The sequence below is a fragment of the Galleria mellonella genome, unplaced genomic scaffold, assembly GCF_026898425.1.
Source record: "Galleria mellonella isolate WM207_F2 unplaced genomic scaffold, CSIRO_AGI_GalMel_v1 utg63, whole genome shotgun sequence".
Taxonomy (NCBI): Eukaryota; Metazoa; Arthropoda; class Insecta; order Lepidoptera; family Pyralidae; genus Galleria; species Galleria mellonella.
Genome location: NW_026442130.1, coordinates 9,588,370 through 9,614,243, shown reverse-complemented (window position 1 = coordinate 9,614,243; position 25,874 = coordinate 9,588,370). Strand labels below are relative to the sequence as shown.

Sequence of the window (25,874 nt, the reverse complement as noted above, 5' to 3'; positions counted from 1 at the left end):
TATTAATTACAAAGTATTGTTTCTAAAGAAAACTTAGGTACTGAAGTGATAAATTAATCGCTTAGCTGAAATAATATTTGTTTTTGATTTGTTGCACAAGATAATATTTATTTATTTTTCTCTTTAAATAACCAGTTATGTATGTATGTTATGCTATGCTTTGTCTGGATAATTATGATTAAAATCAGCTCCACATGGGGCGAGTAGGCACATTTCAGTAACTGTTTGTGGAACAACAAGCTAGATGCAAAGGTTCAGTAGATTCAAGACTTTTGATCTCCATAACTTTGATCATTAAATTCTAAATAAGTATTTTGAATTATAAATTCTATATTGAGCCCTTAATTTTAGCCTATATATACCCAAGAGGTCGTTCTTGTTACAAATTGCAACCAATTCACTAGTGAAAATTTGTTTTGCAATATATTAACACTTTTCCGCAGTCCAATTAATGTTTGTGATTCATGGTCATTTTCTTTTATCCTAAAACGATTAAATATATTGGAACTAAAGTAATAAATGTTATAACAATTACATGTCTGGAACAGTATGGATTATTATAATAACATATCATGTTTCCATATAATTATATATGTACATCTGCAAATGTAATCAAGTATCACTACGCTCTCTCATATGACAATGTCTATTAATTCTTCATAACTATGTAACATTGTTATATCTTCTATCTATTATTTCTTCTGTTCTAAGTATAAAAAATTGTCCAAAAAAAACAGCCAATAGTTACTTTAGCTTACACATATTTTTAAATAAAACAAAGCGCACTTTTGTTTAGTGTTGCAAGTAATTTAAATAAAAATTCTACAGATCTGGTAGATTTTTCTCAAGTAATATAATAGACATGCATATGTATATACATATTATATAAATTTATGTATGTATTTACGAAAATAGGGCACTATTTACTTTCAGTGGATCTGATAACAAATACATATTTTAAGTCTATTCTCTGATATCGATCAAAATAATCGGTTAAGAAAGAGGTTCTTTATAAACTACCTTTTACCCGCGACTTCATTCGCGTTACCAATATATGTATACTGATGGGATAAAATGAAACCTGTCCTTCTCTACCTATACAGTACCTACGCCTAATTTCATAGTGATTGGTTAAGTCGTTAAGGCTTCACGAGATAAAAAACAAACAAACTCACGAATGTAAAATTGCGTAATATGTTCATAAGTATTATGTATACTCTCTGCCCTGATTTTTTTTTTCAAATATAAAAATTTTGTCGAATTTTTTATTGATTTTATTTTACAACTTAACCTTACAATGATGTTTTCTCTTATTTACTGGGTTATAATTATACATTCGGGTATCCCTTTTGTGCGTGAATAAGGGTAAATAAGACAATAATAAAGATTAATTTGGACAAAGCGTTTGTATTGTTGGAAATATTATGTACAAAGTATTATGTACTCTATTTATATATTATCTCAGATCACATCTTATTTCAAATGAATCATTTCTGTAATTAATTATAACTATATTATATAAGTACTAGTGTACTGGAAGACTGGAGCAACTTACATGTCCATATACCGTGACATCATCGCATTTATGTAGGTAGGTATAGGGTATAGGTATTTATCTTGATACTTGGCAAGGTTAACAAATGCAATAAATTTGTACATACATGCATCATGATATTTTTCATGCGACTTATGATTTATAATGTTAAATTATAATTGCATATTTGGAAAATACCACTACACATCTGTACTGACCTTTTAGAAAAAATTATGCTTACGGTTAATATTTTATTGTATTGTAAACATACTTCATTGACATAGAATTTTGTATATTTAGAAATAAACTTTTGTTTTTCTCCTGATTAGTTTATTAATATAATAAAATGGTAACTAAACGATGTCAATATATGGGAGATATTCAAGAAAAATCAATGTGTCTTAATAAGATCAATAGATGCCAAAACAATATTTTTTAGACATGCTGACGAACGGAAAGTATTAATTATTGCATACAGATATAAAATGTACGGGACATCTGGAAAATACACTGTTATTTGATTAGAACAATTTTGTTTAATTCCACTACTATTAATAATATAAAATTTTATAATTCTAATCATATAACCAGCGATATAGACTATCCCAAGATAACACCTACCTCAGTTAAATAAATACACTGTGGCACCTAATGAATACTGTCTCAAGTGTTTCTGCCATAATGTAACTATGCTTGCATGACTATGTTTCAGTCTGAAAGGCATAAGATATAGCAAGAATATTATTAACTGCCGAGACAGAACACCCTCATTTGCAAAGCATGAATATACTATGGGAGTCATAGTGTTCTGTGATACCTACACTCATGTCTGTTAACGACATTTATCACTTTTTCTTATATTATGTATATAAAAAAGTATACCACTGGTAAACGTTAAGAAATAATTGTGATTTTGAAAATCATTTTTAAACTCAATAGCATTTATCCTTTTGCTTCGTCGTATAACAAAACTCCGTGTCCAGTACAACTTGACGTTTAATTAAAGTTACTCAATACTCGGATTGATAAATTAATATCTCAAAAGGAATATCTGATATTTTATATTTAAGATACAGAAATGGATTCGCAGATGTTCAATTAAAAATTATAATTCACGAATCAATTAAGCGAGTTCGGAATTTTCTATTTTAAATCGTTAGCTTTTATTGCGTAATTGTATAGATAGAACCTCTTTTATTAACTTCCGTCATCCTTGTTTCTTTTTAACGTGTAACATACTCCTAAAGATTTATTTAAAAGACCAACAACGGATTGGTGATTTAAATGATGATATTAATCACACTTGTTAATTTCAACGTTCATCATACTATTATATTAAGTTATTTTCAATTAATTCATTAGTAATTACATACTTTTTGTGTACTTTTCTAGACTAAAAAATATATTTTAACAAATAAAATAGACCTGAAATTTATACAGTCTACCTATAAAGATGTAAAAGAAAAAATCTGACTAAACAATGCGCAGTGAACTATCGTTTAATAACCTTCAGATATAGACACTAGATATATTTTATAAAAATTACCTAAAAAGTATTTATCCCTATCCTCATAATATACTTGCTGTAATTTGAGGCAACGCAAGGCTATAACTATGAAAAAATCCTGATCACAGCTAGTTATAAACAAATTCATCTATCAAAAGTAATTGACAGAAATACGTCACCACCATTATCCACACATATATACACACTATAACCGATGAGTCTAACGGCAAAGCATGAAAACCAGAAACGAAAATTGCTTGCGTTTCCGACGTTTTTGCTATTAGGAGTCTGATATACGCACAGTTGATTGCCAGTCTCCAGTTACAGTGTTGACGCCACTTGAATCAATGAAGTGCTATTGGCTCATTGTTTAATCGTATGTTTTATCAGCTGTAATAGGCATTCTGAAGATGTTCGCATACGACTTGTTAAGACAATCGAAGTGAAGCTTCATAATCGTTGCAATATTACGCTTCTTTAAGATCAAGTTTTTTAGATTTTATAAATGTAAATCTTTACTAAAATTCTTAGTGATAATTTAAAAGTGAATGTTTGGGAATATGTTTTAGTGTTTCTTACATAGTGAGGTTTAAAAAGCCTAATAAATTTGAATAAAATTTGATGCACACATATACCAAATTCTAGAATAATTCATAGGCTACTTTTTATCTTAATTCATATTTTAGACAAACCTTTTTATACAGCTTATTGTCATGTGGTTCCGGCATAAAATGAGCGACCCCTTTCTTTCTCGTGGGTGTCATGATGACTAAGTAATGAGTCATGAGGTGACTAAGGGAACTTAAAGGTTAAACGATGGGTAGCAGGATCCCTCTTAAAACGTCAAGAAAAGCCTAACTGCGATTGCCAATCCGCCAGCCAAGCGTATCAACTACTAGTAAAACCCTCCAACAGGGGGAAGTTTATGTTCAGCAGTGGACAGATAATGGCTCATATGTTGATTATGACGACATTATTGTTATATAATAATATAAGGATGATATAACTATATCATCCTCATCACCATGTATATATCCTTATATATAAATGTGAAAGTGAGTTTGTTTATTTTTTACTTGGCGGCTTATCAGTTCAAATTATCGCCATGGCGTATTTGGTATGGTGAAGGGCATGCTCTACTTTTTGTCCCAGTCGATATTAAATGCCCCAGTCATCACGAACACGTGAGTATAAGAAATCGTATACAATATAGATTATAAAATCCTTTAATCCTTGATAAAATCCGAATTGAACCAATCATTCTTTTGAATACAGATTCGTGTGATACTTTGTTCCCACGAAACCCCGAGAGACCGTATGTTCCATGCTGTTGCCATCGATATTATCATTTGCATTACAACATTATTTGCGTCTTGTACCTGGAATTTTTTCGTCGACATTCCATTTATCCATACATAATAACCCATTAATGTACTTTATTTCTGGCCAAGTTTGCTATAAGAGTTTTCGACGTTTTGTTCCCTAAATAGCGTTATTCGATATGAAAATGATAAAAAGGAGTGGCTATACATAATATTTCTACTCCTTCATCACAAGGGGGTATAAATATTAATATTATTTGATAGCTTTTATCACAGACGTATTTAAAGGAAGAGGAAGGAGTAAATACCCGATATTGAATATATCCGTTAGTGGTTCAATATATAACATTCTAGTTTAAATTACGGTATATTTTTTATAACATAGGGGACTGTAGCTCGTGCTCACCTAATGATCAGTGATAACCCCGCCCATAAGACTGGAGACTGCCTATAAAGTATACTAAGTAATCCCATGGGAACCATCGTGGTTAATTTCTAGTGAATTCATTACAATGAATCAACTAACCTGGCTATCTGAAGATATCCATCTGAAGGTGATCTATATCAGCATTTTTCTACTTCCCGAAATCCCCGTGTGCGAAATTACGAGCAAAAGTTAGTGTTAAATAAAAAGCGAACATTACATAACGACGTTATTAACGTCCAATTTTCGAATCATTTGACTTTACACTGATTTCATTCTATTTTTAACTGTGACACCCATTATTATTACTACTGGTACTATGGGCCTATAAATATAGAATACAATAAACTTGCAATACCTAATATTTCTATAGATGGTACAATAGCAGATTACCTAAATGTTCCGAATGAGAAATTATTGTAACAACGGTTGTGTTACAACAAGTATGCGACTTTATTCTTTTTATGGATAAAAAAGTAAATACCCTCTAATCCATAATTTTTTTTATCTATTTCTTTTGCGCTAAAACCTCAATTTGAAAGACAGTGACAAAAAACTTTAATGACTGAAATATTTTGTTTTATTTTTATGAATAACAAGGTTAGATGGGTACAGTTGTATATCAGTTGTAGACTTTAATCAATTTCTCAATCACTAGATTTTTTAATTACTTACCAATATCCCTACATACTATCCCTTCATAGTTTCATTAGTTGTAAAAAAAAGGTTAATATCCATTTATTAAGTCCATGAAAAAAGAAATATACGTAATTAACGGATTCTTAGCACGATTGTTTTTTTTTGACCATGCTGATATTTCGAATTTTTATTTCGACAACATGTGACGACATATGACAAATGAATAATCGTGCTTAGAAATCTTATGCTAAATTATTAAGGTAAAGACAACCACAATAATGTAAACACATTTAAAAAAAGAATAATTAACATAATAGTTTTGTTGCATAATTAATACATCTACATGTTCTCCGTAAGATGAAGAAGTAACTATATTATTGTGACTAAATATCATCTCTATAAGATCTTAAAAGACAATGGAATAAAGTATACCCAAATATAAGAAAAAGTAGTAATGAAAGCAAGCCGTCTAGCCCTGCAATATAAAGGTAGGTTAATATTCTCGTCTTATATGAAGAGAAACCGATGCCCAGTCATGAGATAATGTGTTGTCATTACCTCTCGTATGACCTGTCATTTATAATAAATACGCATCGATGAAATAGATTCTGTCCACTTCCAATGGCAAACTATATATTTTCTATTTTTTAAATATAAAAATGAAGTGGCATTGTAATAGAAATAAAAATATATTATTTATTAAAAATTTCTGTTTCGTACGTAATAAGGCAGACGGTTATCGTTTATTTATAAAATGTTCGCTCCGTAGCTACAGTAAACGTAAACTGTTTCATTTCCACAAATAAAAGGTCGATACAATATAAACGCTTGCAACTGAAGTAGGTATACCTAACATTTGCCTTGATCGCCATTCCGCAGGCACTGCGCCATTGTGAATCTCATTGAATGCCCTCAAATCTATTGATTTTGGTACAACTGTATACTATATATATATATATATATATATATATATATATATATATATATATATATATATATATATATATATATATATACTCTATATCTGTATGCTCTATACAGTGTTGAGCCTGCCTATTGTTGGTAGGTCGAAACATATTGCGTACCTATGCGAGTAAGGTAAATTACCTATTACTAGAGCCCCTATTGAATTCTTAAAGAAAGCTTTGGATATTGTTCGAATAGATTTTGATCTCATTGGACGAACAAATAGTTTTAAAATCTTTAGCTATTTTGAAAAAAGAAAAGGGATCTTGATAGACATAGAAGTTTTCAGTTATATCTCGCTTTACTTAGAACATTGTTAATGTTTGCCATCATCGAAAATTAAACGACATCATTTAAATTCACACAGGTTTAGTATTTGTCAATCGAACTAGAAAATTATTAAACCTTGTCAATTTAAATAATTTGCTATTTCTATAATTACTCTTTTGCAAAAAAAAAATATATAAATTATCTATTTTACAATAGGTATGTGCCGAGTAATAAAAATCATGATCAGAAAAATACATGATTTCCACCTGAAAAATCCCATATTCCGTGAACGTACTTCCCCCAATACATGAGAAATGTGAATTCCAATCTTGTCAGGAGATCAATATTTCAATATAGTAATCGTCGATTGAATAGTACGCAATTACATATTCAAGTTACGTTAATCGTTCGATTAAACGTTTAAAACACACTTGCAAGTACAGCTGCTTTACAGTAAAATCGATAGAGAGATACCCAAGCAGGTGACTTTCATTCAATGTCTGTCTGATTATAATTATTTTTTTATTCCTTTTACAGGCGACGCCGATATGTCGCTGAAGCAGGGCAGCGGCACCGGCAAGGTCCACTTCGGTGGTCTGGACGATGTCTCCCTGTACGGCACACCAGTGGAGCCAGCGCCCCCGGCTCCCGACGCAAAGCAAGGCTTCCTCCGCAACCAGCTACAAGCCCTCTTCCAGCCCACCGACAACAAGCTCGCCATGAAGCTCTTCGGTTCAAAGAAGGCTCTCATGAAAGAGCGCATCAGACAAAAGGCGGCGGGCCATTGGGTCATACATCCCTGCAGTAGTTTCAGGTATGTTCTAGTTCAATAATGTTGATATTTGTAATAATTCAAACCAGCAGCCCGCATCGACTTCACACGGTTTATTTGACTTTAAAAATAGTGCATATCACTCGCTGCTAATGTGGTTTTCTTTACGTATTAAGGTTTTTTTTATTGTTTTTCTATTACAACTGTTAATTTTATTAAAACTCAATATCTAAATTTATTTGAGATGAAGCGTAATTTTCATTAATACATGAAACAATGATGTTTTCACGGTTTGTTTATCATAAAATATGCACTATAAAACTGGTTTTAGTCAGAACTTGTATACAAAAGAACTGTATAAATCCAATTATCATTTAACGCGACCGCTATCAAGTTTTATCTATGTAACAAAAATTAAATTTTAATACACTAAATGCAAGTAATTTCCGCAGACATCATAATTATTATACAAACCGGCACTACTAAGTTTGACATAGTTGAAATTTATACCATATACTGTCCGAATAAAGTATAAATTGCAACTATGTAATATTTATTACGCTAATAACATCAGCCGTGAATATTTTACTGGAATGGGAAAATAAATTCTCTATCTAGCAACTTGACAGTAGATGTGTTTTTAAAAGAAGGATTAAACATATAAAAGCAATCTCTTGTCTCTACATTTTTAATTTCATAACTGTCTCCCTAATGAGCGTTAACGTTATATCGATACACTTCATTAAATTAGGAAAGCGAATAGATACCGAAAAAATTGCTTGGTACTTACTTAAATTCAATAAGAACTTAACTTTCTTATTATTTATATGAATTTATATGAAAATCAATAGCTGCAACTTGCCAATGGATAATTACGAGTATATAACACAGCTTTCACATTGCAATATATTTTATTAATTCATTACTAATTTTTAATCCGCTACTTTCTACGCGTAAATTTCAGAGGAAGGAAAACCATTGAAGTAGACTACTTCTCAGAAACACAACTGTGAAATCCACATCTAATTTGATCCAATATTTTTTGCGTGATATCAAAATCAACAGACAGATAAAATATCTAAATATTATTTAGATTATCAGCCCTTATTGAGATCCCTCATATTATTTTAAATATTTTTCATATAAGATTTTATTATGATCTATATATACTATGCAGCATATGGTATAATTGTGACATACATGGCTATGGGATAATATTCTGAGGTTGTCTTAAAGATAAAAATATGATATTGAATTGAAAATCATATATATAGAATACTATAGGATAATCAAACCGAATGACATGTTATCGCGCCCGTATACTGTCTATGGCAGAAATTGTTGTCCACTATTAATCATTGTGCGAACATTTTGTTCAGCGGAGCGTGAGATACAAAGAGTGTTGTGTGTGCAATTAGAGGCACCGGTTACTACACTAGTTGTCAATTGTCAAGCATTAAGGACTATATAGTGAGCGTACACGTCAATGAAAACGTTTCAATGCAATTTTTAATAGATGCTTGCGAAATCGCTTATTAAAAAAAATGTAAACAAAGTAACTTTATCTGGCCTGTTTAGAAATACTATCGGTATTGAATTTTGTTTATTAATTTGTTAATTCATGTATTTATGTAGATTGTTTGCTACAAATTACGTTATCTATTATTCAGCGTATTTACTAACGGTATCTTTTATTTTTAATATTATATACCAATTTTTTTTATAAAAGAGAAACTACTTACATTTTTATAAAAACTGGAAGTTATTTTTATGAGTAGTTCACAATTAGCATAACACATATTCAGCAGGACATGATACAGTTGACGGTGAAGAATATCGTTAGGCATTTCGTCTTACCTCCCCTTTTTGGAGTCAGTTAAAGATCACAGCTAGAACAATTTCCGCCAAAGTAACACGTAACTATAATCTAAGCATGTAACCTACCTACATAAATTGCTTACAAAGCAGCGTTGAGACTTAACGTGAACTTAAAATTTAATGCGCCTCTGGCCCACGTTGGGCGCCAGATTCACAAAGGCTGCATTGTGCTACTAATTCAGCTAAAATAATAATTAGCCAGACATAACCAATTCGTGTAACGCGAAAAGCTTGTTAACTATCCAGTTCCAGCATAATTAAATTCGTTAACGAGTTTCTCGTTAATTGTTATTGTTCAATGGGAAATAGATGCTGGAACATCATAAAATAAATTATTTCATTATTACTTTTTTCTAAATGAACAGCTAAAAAAAAAAACTTTTCATAAACATACTTTGTGATGATTAATCAATCAGGAATCTCTAAACACTTTAATCTTAAAATATTCTCATTACATTTCGAACATACTTGTCCTATTCAAAACATCCACGGTTTCCCGAAGGCTTATTAAAAAGAACAAAGCAAGCATAGCGTCACGACAAAATTAGTTAAACAAAACATAACCACTGATGGAACTTGATTTAATTTTCACTTCTTATCGTACTTATGATAAAATCCTAAAGTTTATCAAGCTGAATTTGGCTCACAAATTTAGACCATTATTTTGAATAACAACGCTGTTGAAAGCATTAACTAATCAGCGAAAGATATTTGCTTGTTGTTATTGCAATACCACGCTTAAAATAGGTTTCAGATTCTATTTCTATTTTTAAAACTATCTTCATTCACTTATTATTTCTAAATAATTGAGAGTAAAACTAATCTTTGCGATGAAGTTAGAATACAACATGTCGCCATTCTTTTCCATAATAAAGTATCAAAGAAGTCACCAAAGAGAATTAAGCATAAAATACCATACCGAAAGAAGAAAAACTCGAATTAAAAACCTATAACAAATCATCTGACTGGGAAGAAAATAAGTTCTTTCCATCATGAGAAGACCCGTTTTTAGTAGTGGAAATTTATTATTGTAAATTAAAGAACTAAAAATCTATATAAAATTGACAATCTTGCAAATGTCTAATTTCACGAAATCTCAGTATTCTATTTGAAAATAATGTAATGCTATAATGGGATACATATTAATAATGTAATTAAATAATAATATAATGCAATAATAAGGAACCGGAAATAAAGAAGAACTGTAATTTGCAGCTTGTGTTAAAAGCATGCTCATTTATATGTGTATAGAACTAAGTGTCTATTATATAACCACTTTGATGAATGATTAATACCACGGATTTCCTCAAATGTATGCATAATATTCTCTGACATCTATAATTATTATTAATAATAAATGATTTTGCATATAAAATCAATTTATTTGTACTTCGTGTCAATGGTCAAGGGGTCTGATATTACTAGCCTAGAATTTCGACTCCAATTTATTAAATTATTGATTCTAGAAAGATATTTTTTCATTTTGGTAGTCGATTTAATGTAGGGATTATTATACTTTTTTATATAAAAATTCTAGAATATAATACAATACATATACTATATATATGATATATTTAAATAAATAAGTACTTACCTTTTTAAAAGATCGAAATTTAAATATGGAAAATATTAATGTTGCACAGTTAGAAACAGTCGAGCTTTGTTCTATTGAGCTGTATGTACGAGTTCTAGTATAAGATAAATCTGATATATAATACTGTAATTGACCCAGAATTTGCAATTTCATAATTGCAAAAATAAATTACAATCATGGAACAAGACATGAATAGAGTCGAATACTTATCATTTATTTATTTATTCTTTGGTACATGTGTACAAAGCGAACTTAATGCTAAAATTATTCTCTCGCAATCAACCTTAGGGAAATAATATATGCTCGAATGCGTTACTAGTATTATTTGATATATACACATACATTTATATAGATTACATATAATTTACATATATATACAAATAAATATATATAAATAACAAATATACTTACACATATATATACTATATAATACACAAAGATGAGAATAGTAGATAATATTTACTGTTTGGATAAAGTATAAAAGATGAAACTTTTTTCATTAATAGGAAACTACATGTTCAGACGTTATATTTTTTTCATATATACAATTATCTGCACCGTAAGGTATATGCAAATACCTACACATTTTTAAATCTATCAAAGTTTTTAAAGTTCTTCGGAATATAAGCGATAAAATAACAGCTGGGGCGCGGCGCAATCATAACGTAACCACGATTTTACGCGACCTCCGTACCAGTCGGCAGAGCAGTTGGATTTAATGAACTTTAAATAGAATAATAGTGTAGAATTGTAGATATCAATTGTTTCAATTTTCTCTAATGATTAGTTGAAATTTTAGTAGTAACTAAGAAAAATGAAATAAATATTTTCAAAACTATAATTTGTAACATGGTAGTTAGGGATATTTATCAAATTAAATACAAAGTTGTAATATTTTAAGAGACTATAAAAAATCAATAAATACCCTAATTAAAATTTTAGTTGTACAAAAAATTTATTACAATTGAAAAATGAATGGAACCAATAGAAACATGAAAATCAGATCCATTAAAAATATCATATAACATATAGAAAAAAACAAAACATTATATTTTCAAACCATTTACATTTACAATACATTTAAAAAATAATATTTTAATAGTTATATAAATAGTTATTTCATTAGTAATAATTTTATTTTAACTTAATATAATATATCATTTTTACTATACATTCAACATAGTAAGTTTCAAGTTTATTCCTACTGCAAACAACAAGAGATATACTGTAGAAGTTTATCGGATAGTAGTATCCGAGTGACAGCTTCCGCTCGACTAGCTCGCCATCCCGATTAGATACCACCGATCGAACTATCTATGCCAGCAATTTGATACCTAGTATCGAATTTAACTACGCAATTTATCCATCTTCACGTCTTATATTGAATCAAATGTCTAGTTTCTTACAAAGAGGAACAAAAAGAATTGGCAATTTCTATAATTGTATTATTTATTTGAGTTTAAATTTCGTAAAACACACACAACTGTTTCATTGACTCATTGATTAACAGTAGCAATTACTGTTGAGTAACTTTATATCTACCACTAATAAACTCTATAAATGCATGAAAGTTTTGTGATTTAGAAAGTTAGATAAATACTGATTAGGAAACTCTGTTCGATACTCACTACCTAGACATCCTAAAATAATAGCGATTTCTATTTTAGGTGACTCTAGACAGATATTACCTATTTTAAATATGTAAAATACTAAGCGAAATAATTGAAATGACTATATAATACCTAATACTATATAAATGCTTATTACTGTTGTAATATTACCTAGATTCTTAATGTACTATCCATTTATGTAAGTACCTACTGTATGAACAGTTGCTTAAAATCCATTTTACTTACTTACAAGTTGCTACTGTTTAAGAATGTAGAAAAATATCTACAATATTAAATATACTGGATATCTAATACACAATAGTGACTACAGATCTATATTGCAGATATTTTATTAGCATTTTTATAGTCTGTATGCAAGATGAAGTAGGTTTTATTGAATTAATTAGAATAAGCAACCAGTTTATTACCCCTATTTATGTTTTCATTCCTAACATTCATGTGAATTGGAAAATTTTTATAAAACCGATTGGATCGTAATATAATTGTTAATGTACTTGATTAATTTAATTACAAGTATTACACGTGGCTGTTGCGTATTCACGTAAATGTATGTATATTAAATTAACATAGTATTTTTCCTTTGATACCGCATTCTCCTTGAAATGCAAAATATATTGTAAACGTCTATAAATTTGAATTGTTAATTCATTCTGAATTAATTGGTTGTGATTTTAAACCGGAAACAAGTGTCAAGTACAGATGTGTTTGCCTCAAAGGATTGATAATACAAACTCGACTACACATATTTTACTAATACCTATTGTATTATAAGTTCTTTAGTATATACAGTAATAATTCCGTTTAATAAGCAGCGACAGACTGAAGACAAGTGGTGAAATATAAATCTCTTTCTCAACCACACCACACTTATCTCACTCACTACAAAACAATTGTTACTAATACAACAAAGAAGATATAGTATATAATAAACAGACAAGATATGGAACACCAATGATAATTATCATAGTTTGGGCTAAACTAAATTATCACTAAACATAGTGATTCATAATCTAGTGTAAACATTTCTTAATTGGGTTCAACGTAATTCAGTTATTTCGCGGAATAATCAGCAGAGTTTGCAAATTAGTGACACTGTTAATAAGTCCAAATAACCCCCACCACAGTATTCTCGCAAGGCAACTTTCAAATTTAATTTGTACACCGTTTATATTCCCAACCTACGGTGGGTTAATTGTAATTAAATTTACGAAATTAGTGTTTAATGGACCATTCTAAACTAAAAATTGTAGTCATTTTGACTTAAATCTATTAGAAAATTAGTTCATAAGGGTTCTTACAGTAAATATTTATATTTATTTATTTATTCTTTATTGCACAATAAAAGTTTCTACAAGTGGCGAGCTTAATACCTTATGGCATTCTCTACCAGCTGACATAAAAACAGAAAGCGTATCAAGGGCAGGACATAACACATAAGAAATACACATATAATACATAAACATTATATATATATATATATATATATATATATATATATATATATAAGTAGTATATATATAATAGTAGTAACTTTATAATAATATTGAGTAACTTGTAACTAAAACTGGGTAACTAAAACTGATAAATTTCACTTTAATATCAAATTGGAATTTTAATTTGAGAGATTGGTTTAGAAAAATAGCGCCTGAAAATAGACCCCAATGTATCACTAATAGTTGTTCAATACTTCTAAAATGCACCAAAGTACCAGAAACGATAAAACTAGCTATTAGTATAAGACGAACGTGTAATTAAGTTGTAAGTACTACAACATACAAAATCAATTGGTATACGAGTAGAGCTTTTACAATGCATGGAGCTAGTATGATTACATTTCACAGGAATAACATTATATCGCGACCTAATTTTCAAGAACGTCATCTATAAACTAAAAATTGTATACTAAAAATGTATTGAAAGATACTGTATGAACAAATAACGTAACTTTATAAAAAAATTTTCAAGATAAAATTTAGATTGTAATAATTTATTAAAATTAGTTTATTATTGGCGAAAATATCACGTACTGGAAAATATTTTTGATTGAAAGGAAATAAACTGGTTAGTACAACTATTATATCAAATCTCTACAATGCAAAGGGTCTCCTCTAGAAATGACATCCATTTGGCACCAATTGGCTTGTCTCTTGTCCCCTCGCTATTGTCGTCTGAAAGGCGACTTTGATGTTCATACGCGTACAATTGAGTCTTTGTAATCAGTTATTTGTAAAGGTCCATAGTTCTTGTTTGAACATCGACTGCTCCTAAACATCATATACATATTGGTATATCTATGTATTTGATACTAGCAACCTGTCCCAACTTTTCAATAGGTAGGTACAACATACATAATCAAAAATCTCTAATTTTGAAAATGTTGGTACATACTTATACCTATAGTATGTGTTATTTTATAGTCTTTAGAAAAAAGATTTTATTGTCATATTAAACTGAAATTTTATATAAAAGTAAAATACCGCTCTTCCAAAACCACAAAGAATAAGTTTTTAAAAATTTCCGCAGGAATTATGAACACTATATGCTTTTGCTTTTATTGTATGTATCAAAGTGATCACACTCCGTTTGATGATATCAATAACACTTTGATGCCAGCAACGTTACCAAACAAAAAAATCGCCCTCAAAACTTCCTGTTCTGTATTGACGATCGTAACTTCACAGCCTGCAGTTTTTTCGTGTCCCATTTAAATTCCTGAGACTTGGAATTTCTAAAAAAGAAGTATCAGGAATAGAATACAAATTATAGTTTGTTTCAGCTTACTTTTTTATACAACTTAGAATAGCGAACAAGCTGACGGTCCACTTGATGGAAAGTGGTAACCGTCATCTATAGAAATGAGCAGTACCATGGACATAACAAAGTATTTTTCCCATAATATCCCCCATGCATTGCCATTCCAGAGAACTCAGGAGGACATTTACCAATATCACCCCTCAGACCGAAAGCGTTCTACTTTCTATTACTGACAACTGTACAATGAATAATAAAATTATAGTACCAATAAAACTACTCATTAGGTAATGGGTAGTTTTACAAAATGTTCTCCATAAAAACGCTAAATGTAACATGTAATGCCGTTCCTTAAAGGGTCAAAAATATTTCCTGCTATTTTCATACAATGGAATCAATGTAACCCAGCGCTATTATGTCAGAAGTCGTCGCCATTACGAACGTCGTATCATAGTTACAAGTGCTAACCACATTAAGGAGGTATCCAATCCAGCAATCTGACTCTAGAGTATACGTGTATGAGGTAATAAAGAACTCGAAATAGTAATAAAAGATTTTATAAATTCTTCTCCCTCTTTGGTTATCGATAGAGAAAAAATATAGTAACGAAAGAAACTCCCAATTTGGTTATCTATGGAAAAGAAATATACTGTCGACAGCAACTGTCGATTATTTTTCCTCTTTGGTTATCGATAGAGAAGAAATACAGTTACGAAAGAAACTATAAATTCTTTTTCCTCTTTATTAGTTATTGAAGCACAAAAAATATTTCAATCGGTAATCGCGTACAGACGAACGCAGTGTAGGACAATTTCACGTTAAATGAAGCGGTGAGCTCCAATTGGTTGCAGAGTTTCAGTAGACGTAAGGCTATATAGCTCTAGAGTTATGTTCAACAATGAACAACAAAATCATGGAGGTGCTGAATCGTACATCATCACAAAAATAATTGATTCACCAGTGGGAAACTATGTACAAAATTCTTCTGCTTGAATTGATATCATGAAAACTATAAGTGGGGTTTTATCAGTAGTTGCCACGCTTGGCACGCGGGTTGGCAACTGCAATTAGATTTTGGTGATGTATTAAATGAGACACTGCTGCCTATCCCTCAACCATTAAGTACCCTTAGTAGTCTCTTACGAAGAATCTAATGAAGAGGAGGTCCATTCTACGCCGGGACCACACGGCAACATTTGCCTGAGTACTTTCATTCAACTCTTATTTCTGCCGTGAAGGACGTAGGCTGTCTTTCAGTTTGAAAGGTTTATACATCACAGTGAAATTTTATTTTACGGAGTCATAAGGCTATATTCCTCAGATATGACATAAGGAGTGCTTTGTCATCACTGTGCATTCTATTGTATCTATGACACTGGTTTTTGACCATAAGCAATGGTTACCACTTTCTATAACGTGTGCCCTCTTGTTTGCCATACTAAATATCATAACAAAAAAATGCCATTATAAAATCATGTGGAACGACAGTCGACTTTATCAAATTCATGTTATAGTTAACTAGAAAAAAACACCATTGGCTACAGTAACGCTAATTGGAAATGAGCTGCAAATTTTAACACTTTTAGAATACGATCCGTATGTATGGAAGGATTACGAATTGCTATTGATTACTCATTGGCATTGTTTAATGACTCAAAAAACTCACGCCGTTTGCTCGAAACATGAAAATCATGTCTGTTACGGACTGAATAAAATCTGACAAAGTAGGTATATTCTTTCTGTTGGAAACAAAAACAGTTCTGTTACAATATATAATTTATCAACATAAATAAATATTGACTACAATGTTTACCATATGTATCTATTTTAACCTATGATGTCCCACTGCTGGGTTTCCTCTTCAACGCTACCTCAAATCAGACCCCTTTAAAATGTCTAAGTCGTCACGCCATTGCTTCCTGGGCCGGCCTCGGCGACGCTGACCATTTTTAGTTTACCATAAGTTTACTATAGATATCTGTGCCATAGGTATACATGTTTGCCACCTTCATGGAATAAAAAAAGTAACCATAGGAATAAATTATTTAAAACTACGACTCAAGTTCAACTATAATCAGTATAATAATTGTAAATGTGAAAATGAGTTTGGTTGTTACGTCTTAATGCTTTAGCTGTTCAACCCGTTATAACAGATTTTAATAAATACATAATATTTGGAATGAAAAAGAATATAGGCTACTTTTGTAATATCATGGTCAGTATGGCCCCATGAAACGAACGGAGCTCCAAATAAAAACTAGAATAAGAATAAATCATTACATCCATAAGATGCAACAATCACTTCCACTAATGTAGAACACATGTAACAGATCCAACAGAAATCAAGATAAACAATACTAAGATATGCAGTATGGTTATCGTTTCCATCCCATATCGAGCTACGTTTATAAACATTTTCACGTACATGGTAAAGAGGACAATGTGAATTCAATTATTGGTTTCAAGACTTGCTTCATGAACAATGAAGGTATATTAAACATGGATAAAGAGCAAAGTCTTAACAAGAATAAGTAGCCTAACTAACTACTTTTTGAGTTATACGTACTGTCCGTTAAAGAGTTCATTTAAAAGTTTGATGGAAGGTTATAAATGATAAGAAAATTATCATTTGTCTTGACTAAATTTCTCAGAGGAAGAGGGAGTTTCTAGTATTTGATTCAACATTGTATATATACAACAGTGTGTATATACAAAATTTATACTAACTTATCAATAGGTAAATGGAATATAAAGAAAAATCCCTCTTTACTTATTCAAAACATTAACATTGCCTTCTTTTAATGATAAATAATACATTTTCAAATGATGAATAACGAAAGCTCAGAAAATGTATTATGCAATTTTATTTTTGTTACACAATGCGACAAAGACGCATAGCGAGATGATTTCTATTTGTTATTCGTATCAATTTATCAACTGGGACAAGCGTAATGCACTGAACGGCCACCCGCCCATTACCATAATGTCACCGATCCAGTTCAGTTCGATTGGAAAAACATTCAATGGACGCTAACGATGTACTCAATGAATAATTTCATTCATTTCAAAGTACTTACTTATATAAAAACTGTTATAATTTAAGAAATTGAATACCATCGCGGTGGCTAAGAAATTCCTGTTTTCTATTTTTTCCAAATATAACCGAATCCAGATCAACAAACGTTAGTGTAAAAACAAAACTTAGTAGTAGTGTAGTTTTTAATGTAAAATAAATAAAAAGTTATTAGTCTCAGCGTTCTATATACTCGATATATATTTAAAAATAGCTTATTTCGAAATTTTAATATTATTGCGCATTTACTTTACAATATGGTTTTAAACTGAGATGTACATATACAGAAACAATTTCACATTCAATTTGGGAAATAATATAAATAATGTTTCCAAATCAACTTGTATAACCCCTATATATATTGAGTCTAGCCTAAAAAATTCGTTACATATAATAGTTTCCGATAATAGTAGGACATCATCATCATCATCATCAGCCTTAAACTGACTACTGCTGAACATTACCCTCCCCCCTTGGGGAGGTTTGCCAGTAGGAAATATTCGAGTCAAAAAGATATAATTTGATTCGATTCGAGTGTGTGACCTCAATCCATAATATCTATAAAGATGCTGCCCATAAATTTAATAACTATACAATTTATATAAAACAACGCAAAACTAATTAAAAGATTTGTGGAATCGTTGATGAGTCATTGGCTAAAAGATATCAATTACAATCTAATTAAACATAGAGCAAACCGTCACAAGGTTTTATTTACGTATAAATGTTTATTTTTAAAACGTATTTTAAAATATAATTATTTAAAATAAATACTAGAGATTTCCACTGAGTGGACATTGTATACTTTTAAACTGTCGTTTTACAAAACAAACGATCTGTGATTTACATTACAACGAGTAATTTATTCAACATTGTGTAGGTTCAGTGTTACACTAGGCGGACTCCGAGCAATGAAGCAATTAGAATTCAGGATTTTTTTTTCACAAAAAGAAAACAACCACTTCAATCGTGACAAAATTAGTTCGGTATGAAACGGGAGTAAATTGTATCAACTTCAAAAAGTAATATCGATTCAGAATAGACGAAGATACACAAAGGAAAAGACTGTTCCAATTGAAAACGTCTTTCATTTTAGTCTCTTAAAAATAATGTTCTTCAGTTTATAACGAATTAATATTATATCCGCTGATTTATTTGACAATTGTATCAAACACTCGAATGTATATAAAACCCAATATAATTGTATAAACATTAAAAAAAAAATATCAAATAAGCTGAAAAAGGAAACGCACGGTTGAAATTATCTGCACAATAAAAAATAGATATTAATAAGCTATTAATAACCGTGGTTTTTTTGGTGACCACTGCGGTGACAAACAAGCATATGGCCCACCTGATGGTAAGCAGTTACCGTAACCTAAACGCCTGCAATACCAGGGGTATTACGCGTGCATTGTCGACCTTGAAAAAACCTCTTTACCCTTTTTTAAAACCCCATGCTGTAATCTCTTGAAATAACTTCGTAACTGTTCACAAAGTGACTTAGAATGCTATAAATTTCTGTAAGGGACCTTGATTACCTGAGGATCCACGTCCCTTGATCTATTACGCTCTGGCACTCCATCACCGCTTGAGCAAGTACTTCTTCAGCCCCCACACCACAGTCCACAATACAGATCCTTTGCACAGTGGACTAAAGTTAAAGAAACATTGTTATATATTATTACCTTTCTGCATAACAATGTTGTTTTACTTTAATCGAAAAATGTAATATGTAAATTTATAATCTCAGACCTTTATGATTCTTTCAGTCGCTTTCATACATAAAATCTTGATGTCAATGCAGCAGAATATTTTATCACCATACAATGTCATAGTCATAGCTTTCAATTGTCAACACTCAAAATAGCTCACTGCACTTGAGATGCATCAAATTTTCTTTTTCCGCATAATGTCAAGATATAGTAAACATTTATAATTAATAAATTAATTACCTACTACTTTAACATGCTTAAGTTACCTATATAAAAGTTACTGATTATTACTGCAGTTAATTATTATTTTGCCTTAATAAATAAGGCAAGGAAACATTTATATATTATATTATATATTTATGGTAAATATAAGCTATTTTTTATTAAACAAGTGCAAAACCCTACTGTTAATTTATAAGAAAAATCTAATTTTCACAAGCAGAAATTATAAAATAATTTCTTTCTTTCTTTTATTTTGTACAGTATAATATTTTAATTCTATAGGAATTGGCAATGTATCTATACATATTTTTAGTTACATCGCTCATAGTAATAATAGGGTTAGTTAAACATAATGTTTGTATACATATAAGCAAATAATTTGAATTGAACGTAATTTTTATAGCACTTAACCTGCGCAGTAATAATTTTACATACAAAAGCGTTTACCACGCAGATTACATTGTCTGTCTGTGCTTTATACAAACGTATCTGCGCAATAACAATTTTAGATAGAAAAAAAGTCTACTGCGCAGACAGCAGGCTTCATTTACTATAGTTTTAATGAAGTAGTTCGTCGCTACTACTTTTAAACCGAAAATAGTGTTCATGAACTACTGAAGCACCTTCTCGCTATGGTCAGTATGATATTATATTATATCTACTATGGTATATAAGTACTATACCATGATCACTATAAACCAAAGTACAGTTACTACTCGTAGATACTAGTATATACCAATTGAAAATGTAAATTGAATCCACATAATCCATTTATTAAAAGAAGTTTAAAAATTATTGTCGTACGTACTACTTGTATAACATGATGCGGCTTTACTTGCTTAAAGTGAGATATATAAAATAACCCGTGTATTAATTCAAAATATAATCAATCTATGTACTACATTTCATTGAAATCCGTTCAACGGTTTAAGTGTAGTGTTATAACAAACTTTAAAATGTAATTTTAAATATTATATTACTTTAGCTTTATATAATATTATAGATCTCTCCCCATAACTAAAGGATATAGCTTCCTATTACGTATTACCTCCTGTTTTGTTTCCTTAATCGTTATGATAATGAAAGTGTAAAAACAAGGTTTGTTTCTTGGCGCCATTTCTTTAAACCTATCCTAAAATTAATATTTCAATTTGATATCACACCAAAATTTTTATTCTAAGGATCAATATGGAGTCATTTTCTAATAAATTTCAGTCAAAATTATTGTTTTAGTTTATAATTGTCCATAAAACAGTAATTTTGCAAAATTATCGAATTAAAATATACGGTATAAGAGATACATTTAGAGAAATGGCATCCCAGAATAGGTCCCATTGTATATTCAGCCTAACACATCTGATACACTACATCTGATCTCAGTGGTGATCAGCGGAGTGAGATAACTGTGTTTAACTCTATCGAGAGCATAATAAAGCTTAAATCATCACAATAAACAACAATATCCTTAATCACAATCGCAAACTTGTTGTAAAACAAACAAGTTGTTCACACAATAAATACAAATCATTATCTCAGTTTCGGTTTAATCTATCCGTTACGTAAAATCCTGTAAATATCAAAATTTAACAAATATCATTTGGTAAAATGTATATATAAACTTAAGTTTGTCTAGTCTTTTTCTTTATAAATTGTCACAATATTCTACACCGCTCTACCCATTGGCATTAATACTTCTTTCCACTTTACATTTACTTGAAGAGAACTCTTGCAGAGTTAAACTCGTCTCTTCAAAGAGTTTTGTTTTCCTATGTCATCTCTTCTACATACATTTATTTGTATATTATTAGTATGTACAATAAAGTATAAATAGAAAATAAACAAAAAATCATAAAACAAAAATATAAAACCAAATTGAGAAACTCCTTTTAAAAGTCACTTAAAAACTAGATTATGCTAGATACAATATTAAAACAGTGTACACTTACTCTGCCTAGGAATTCTAATGTAAAAACCAGCATTTGGAATGCTAATATTCATGAATGGGAAATTAGAACGTTAACCCAATTACACGTTGGGTATGTGCTTCACCTTAATGGTCCAATAAAATCTTGTTACAACAATTAGAGGAAAAATTTGTGGGTTAGTTTATTAGTCGATCGTAACCGCAAGAAGTAATTAGCATATTCTTACGTACATATATAATTATATTGAAAAAACATGCGTAGATAGCTAATAATAGATGGTTCGCTTTAAGAACACGTAACATATGAAATACTATCTACCACGGCGAACTTCGTACCGCGTAACACTCAATTATTATTGTTAGCTTTTAACAAGAAAATTCTGTGAATTTTTTTAATATATTGATAGTTATTCTACTGTACAAAGCGGAGGCGAATCCAACAAATCAGAGATTATTCAAATCGGTGCAGCCGTTCTTGAGTTACAAGTGGTGTAACTAACCCGGCTGTTCTGTTTTATATATCTATTTGGATTTCATAGGTAACTAACTAGGTTTTACCTACAACTTCATACATGTGATAGATATGGTGACCAAGAAATAACAAAAGCTATTGAGGGAAAGATCTTGTCAATAAAGCGGATTACCACTCCAATTGCTAACAATATACCCTAACAGGTCGACCTCCCCGTGGTCCCCCTGGAAACAATCTTGCTGAATTCCGAGTGTATTCGTCACAATGAGCTAACTGACTTGCCTTTTCATTCTTACGTATCATCCCTCACTGGTACCCCGCCAGTGTATACCGTTAGCGCAGGCGGAGTTACCATTCCATTACCATTTGAAAACAAAAAAAAATTTGCTCTACAATATGCGAGTAACGCTACGTTATGCGGACAACTTGCTGTTCTCCTCGGCTTTACTCGTGTTAATTAAGACGTAAAATTTTCATTGTATTAATTTAGGATACGTTCTATCTGTGTACTAAATATTAATAAATTTTATCCAACCGTTTAAGACTGAATGACATTTAACACACATCTTTACAAATATTTACTATTGTAACTGTTTAAGTACATAGTGTGTATTTGTAATTAACCTATAATGCAGAAAAAAAGACAAAATATTAAAAATATTTTTAAGGAATACATTTTAAAGTTTTTCTGCATAGTAGTTTATAAAGTATTCCTAATAGTATCATTTTCTTTACATTATACACTTCATAAATCTCTACTATAATTCAAAGAATTTCTTTTTCATTAAAACATACCTAAAGTTATTACCTTAGGTATGTTTGTAAAGTATTAGTTCTAGGTAATTACAAAGTCAACAAATACCCAGTAACTAAATAAAATACATACTGTGTAATGTGTACTTTATGGCGTGAGTACTTCTAATTAGGTATGTATATATTTTTCACGATTAACTGTAAATGTTACTAATTATAAACATTGTCACTTTTTGTGTCACAGGAATCGTGACTACAAATTTAGTACAATGTTGCTAAACTGAGAATATCATGAATTTACTTATTCATTTAAATATAACACCTACGCTAATGTAAAAATTAGAATTAAAAAAATTGTTAACTGTAAATTATCCAACGGGAATGCATTAGATACAGGTCACATAAAGAAACATACGAAAACAACAATAGCTGTATGGTCCCAGCATAGAATAGGCCATCCCTTCCATTCTCGTGAGTATCGTAAACGGCGCCTAAAGGAGCTTATAGTCAAATGATGGGCAGTAGCGTCCCTCTTAAAATATCACGAAAAGTCAAACTGTAGTTACCAACCCGCCTACCAAGCATGACAACTACTGGCAATACTCCCTTATGGGGGAAGCTATGTTTAACAGTGGACAGTCAACGATTGATACAATACCATACAATACGTCAAACACATACGTAGCCTTACTAATATTATAAATGTGAAAGTGAGTTTATTTAATTATTAACTCTTGATGCCTCAATAGCTTAACAAATCGTTATAAAACTTGGCATACGTGTACATATTACATTGGATAGACAAAGACATATACTACTTTTTGTCCTGATAATATTGACTAAGTCATTAAAAAAAAGTACGGTTTAGGCTCGAATATTACAACTTTCAAAATAACACATGTTGTTTATACGTCAAAAGTATCAAAAAATCTATTTTATAATATAATAAGTGCCACACAATCACACCAATCGCCGACTCTTCAAGGTAGGATACCTTGTATTATGAGGAACCAGGCTACAGAACCCTAAGAGCATAATGACAACACTCGGACCCTGGTTTATTCCGAAAAGTTCGCTTCTTAAATTGGCCTGACCAGGATTCAACACCAGACCTTATTTACACAAAGCAACGTGCCCATCACTACGCCACGATCGGTATACACTGGCGGGGTACCAGTGAGGGAGGATAGATGAAGATGAAACAGGTCAGTTGGCCCATACAGACGAATTCTTAAAGAATTAATCACGATGATTTTCAGGGGAAACCGCGTGAAGGTCGACGTGATAGAGTATATTGCTAGCTATAGAGCTGTTATGTCTCCAAAAGTAACAATTCCTTTCCCCCCGAACGTGGCATGGAAAAGAAAAAAGGATTGTTAATTTTAACCAACTAACTAACTAAACTAACTAGTTTAGTTAGTTAGTTGATTGTAATTATATATCTTGTTATTTTAGTCAATTGTTATCCTAGTTTGTAAAGCACGATCCCAGACTTTTGAAATGTATTTTAAATTACTAAATCAATTTACCACAAAGTTAGAAAAAATGACTGTAATACGAGTGTAGGTAGGAAATAAATGTATATAACAGCTCGGGTGTTTTATACAGCGATAAGTAAGAGTAATGGTGTTCTAAGCACGGGCGACGAGGGTTGCCTGCTGTTTGAAAAATGGATTGAAAATTCCAGTGTAAAGTTTAACATCACATTATACTTTTTAATTGATGTAAATTGATATTTTGCATAATACATACTTTTGTCTTTTGATTTTTTATTACTATTTATATATTAATGTAATAACTACCGGTTTAACTTATGTGGAATTTGATCGAGCTCGACTAGTTTCGGGGTAATTCGGGACCCTTAATCTTGAGCGGCTCGGATGCGAGAGCGTGCCTGAACTAATCAAGCTTTCTCGCCCAAGTTACAGGTAAGTTAAACCGGTAGTTATTTATATTTCTCTACTAATAAAATATATAGTAGTCTGGTCATAGATTAAAATAGTACATACAATCACAATATGAATAGATATGACATACAAAAAAATAGATTCCATGTTTAATCTTTATTACAGAGCAGGGAAATGTGAGCGGGATCTAAAATAATTCTCTTTCTAAGCATGTCTTTGTTTTGATGGGCAAATATAACATTACTCCAATATATTCGATTGCAATTTTGATTTTGTATTGTCGTATTTCAAGTATTAATACCATTTAAAATACATATTTTAACGTGTTGTTTGATTTTTTTTTTATTTTTGGTCCATTTCAAATAGACAAAAGTTAACAATTTACCCAAACGTATTCAACATAAGGAAACTCGTAGTGTGAAATATTATCGAGAGAAATATCTCAATGCCGCTCGTAAAAGCAGAAATGCATAATGTCGATTCACAGCCACGCCTCCGCTCACCGATAACTTCTTCGCTC

The 25,874-nt window shown here is 30.7% G+C and overlaps 1 protein-coding gene across 12 annotated transcripts in view; it reads left to right on the top strand.

Annotated features, from left to right (window-relative positions):
• LOC113521965 (potassium/sodium hyperpolarization-activated cyclic nucleotide-gated channel 2) overlaps positions 1 to 25,874 on the top strand; it is a 268,571-nt gene that overhangs the window by 207,025 nt on the left and 35,672 nt on the right. For all 12 annotated transcript variants that reach the window (XM_031909762.2, XM_052900023.1, XM_052900021.1 and 9 more), the window contains one exon: positions 7,200 to 7,476. In XM_031909762.2, coding sequence (XP_031765622.1) covers positions 7,200 to 7,476 — 277 coding nt within the window. The remainder of the gene's footprint in view (positions 1 to 7,199; positions 7,477 to 25,874) is intronic.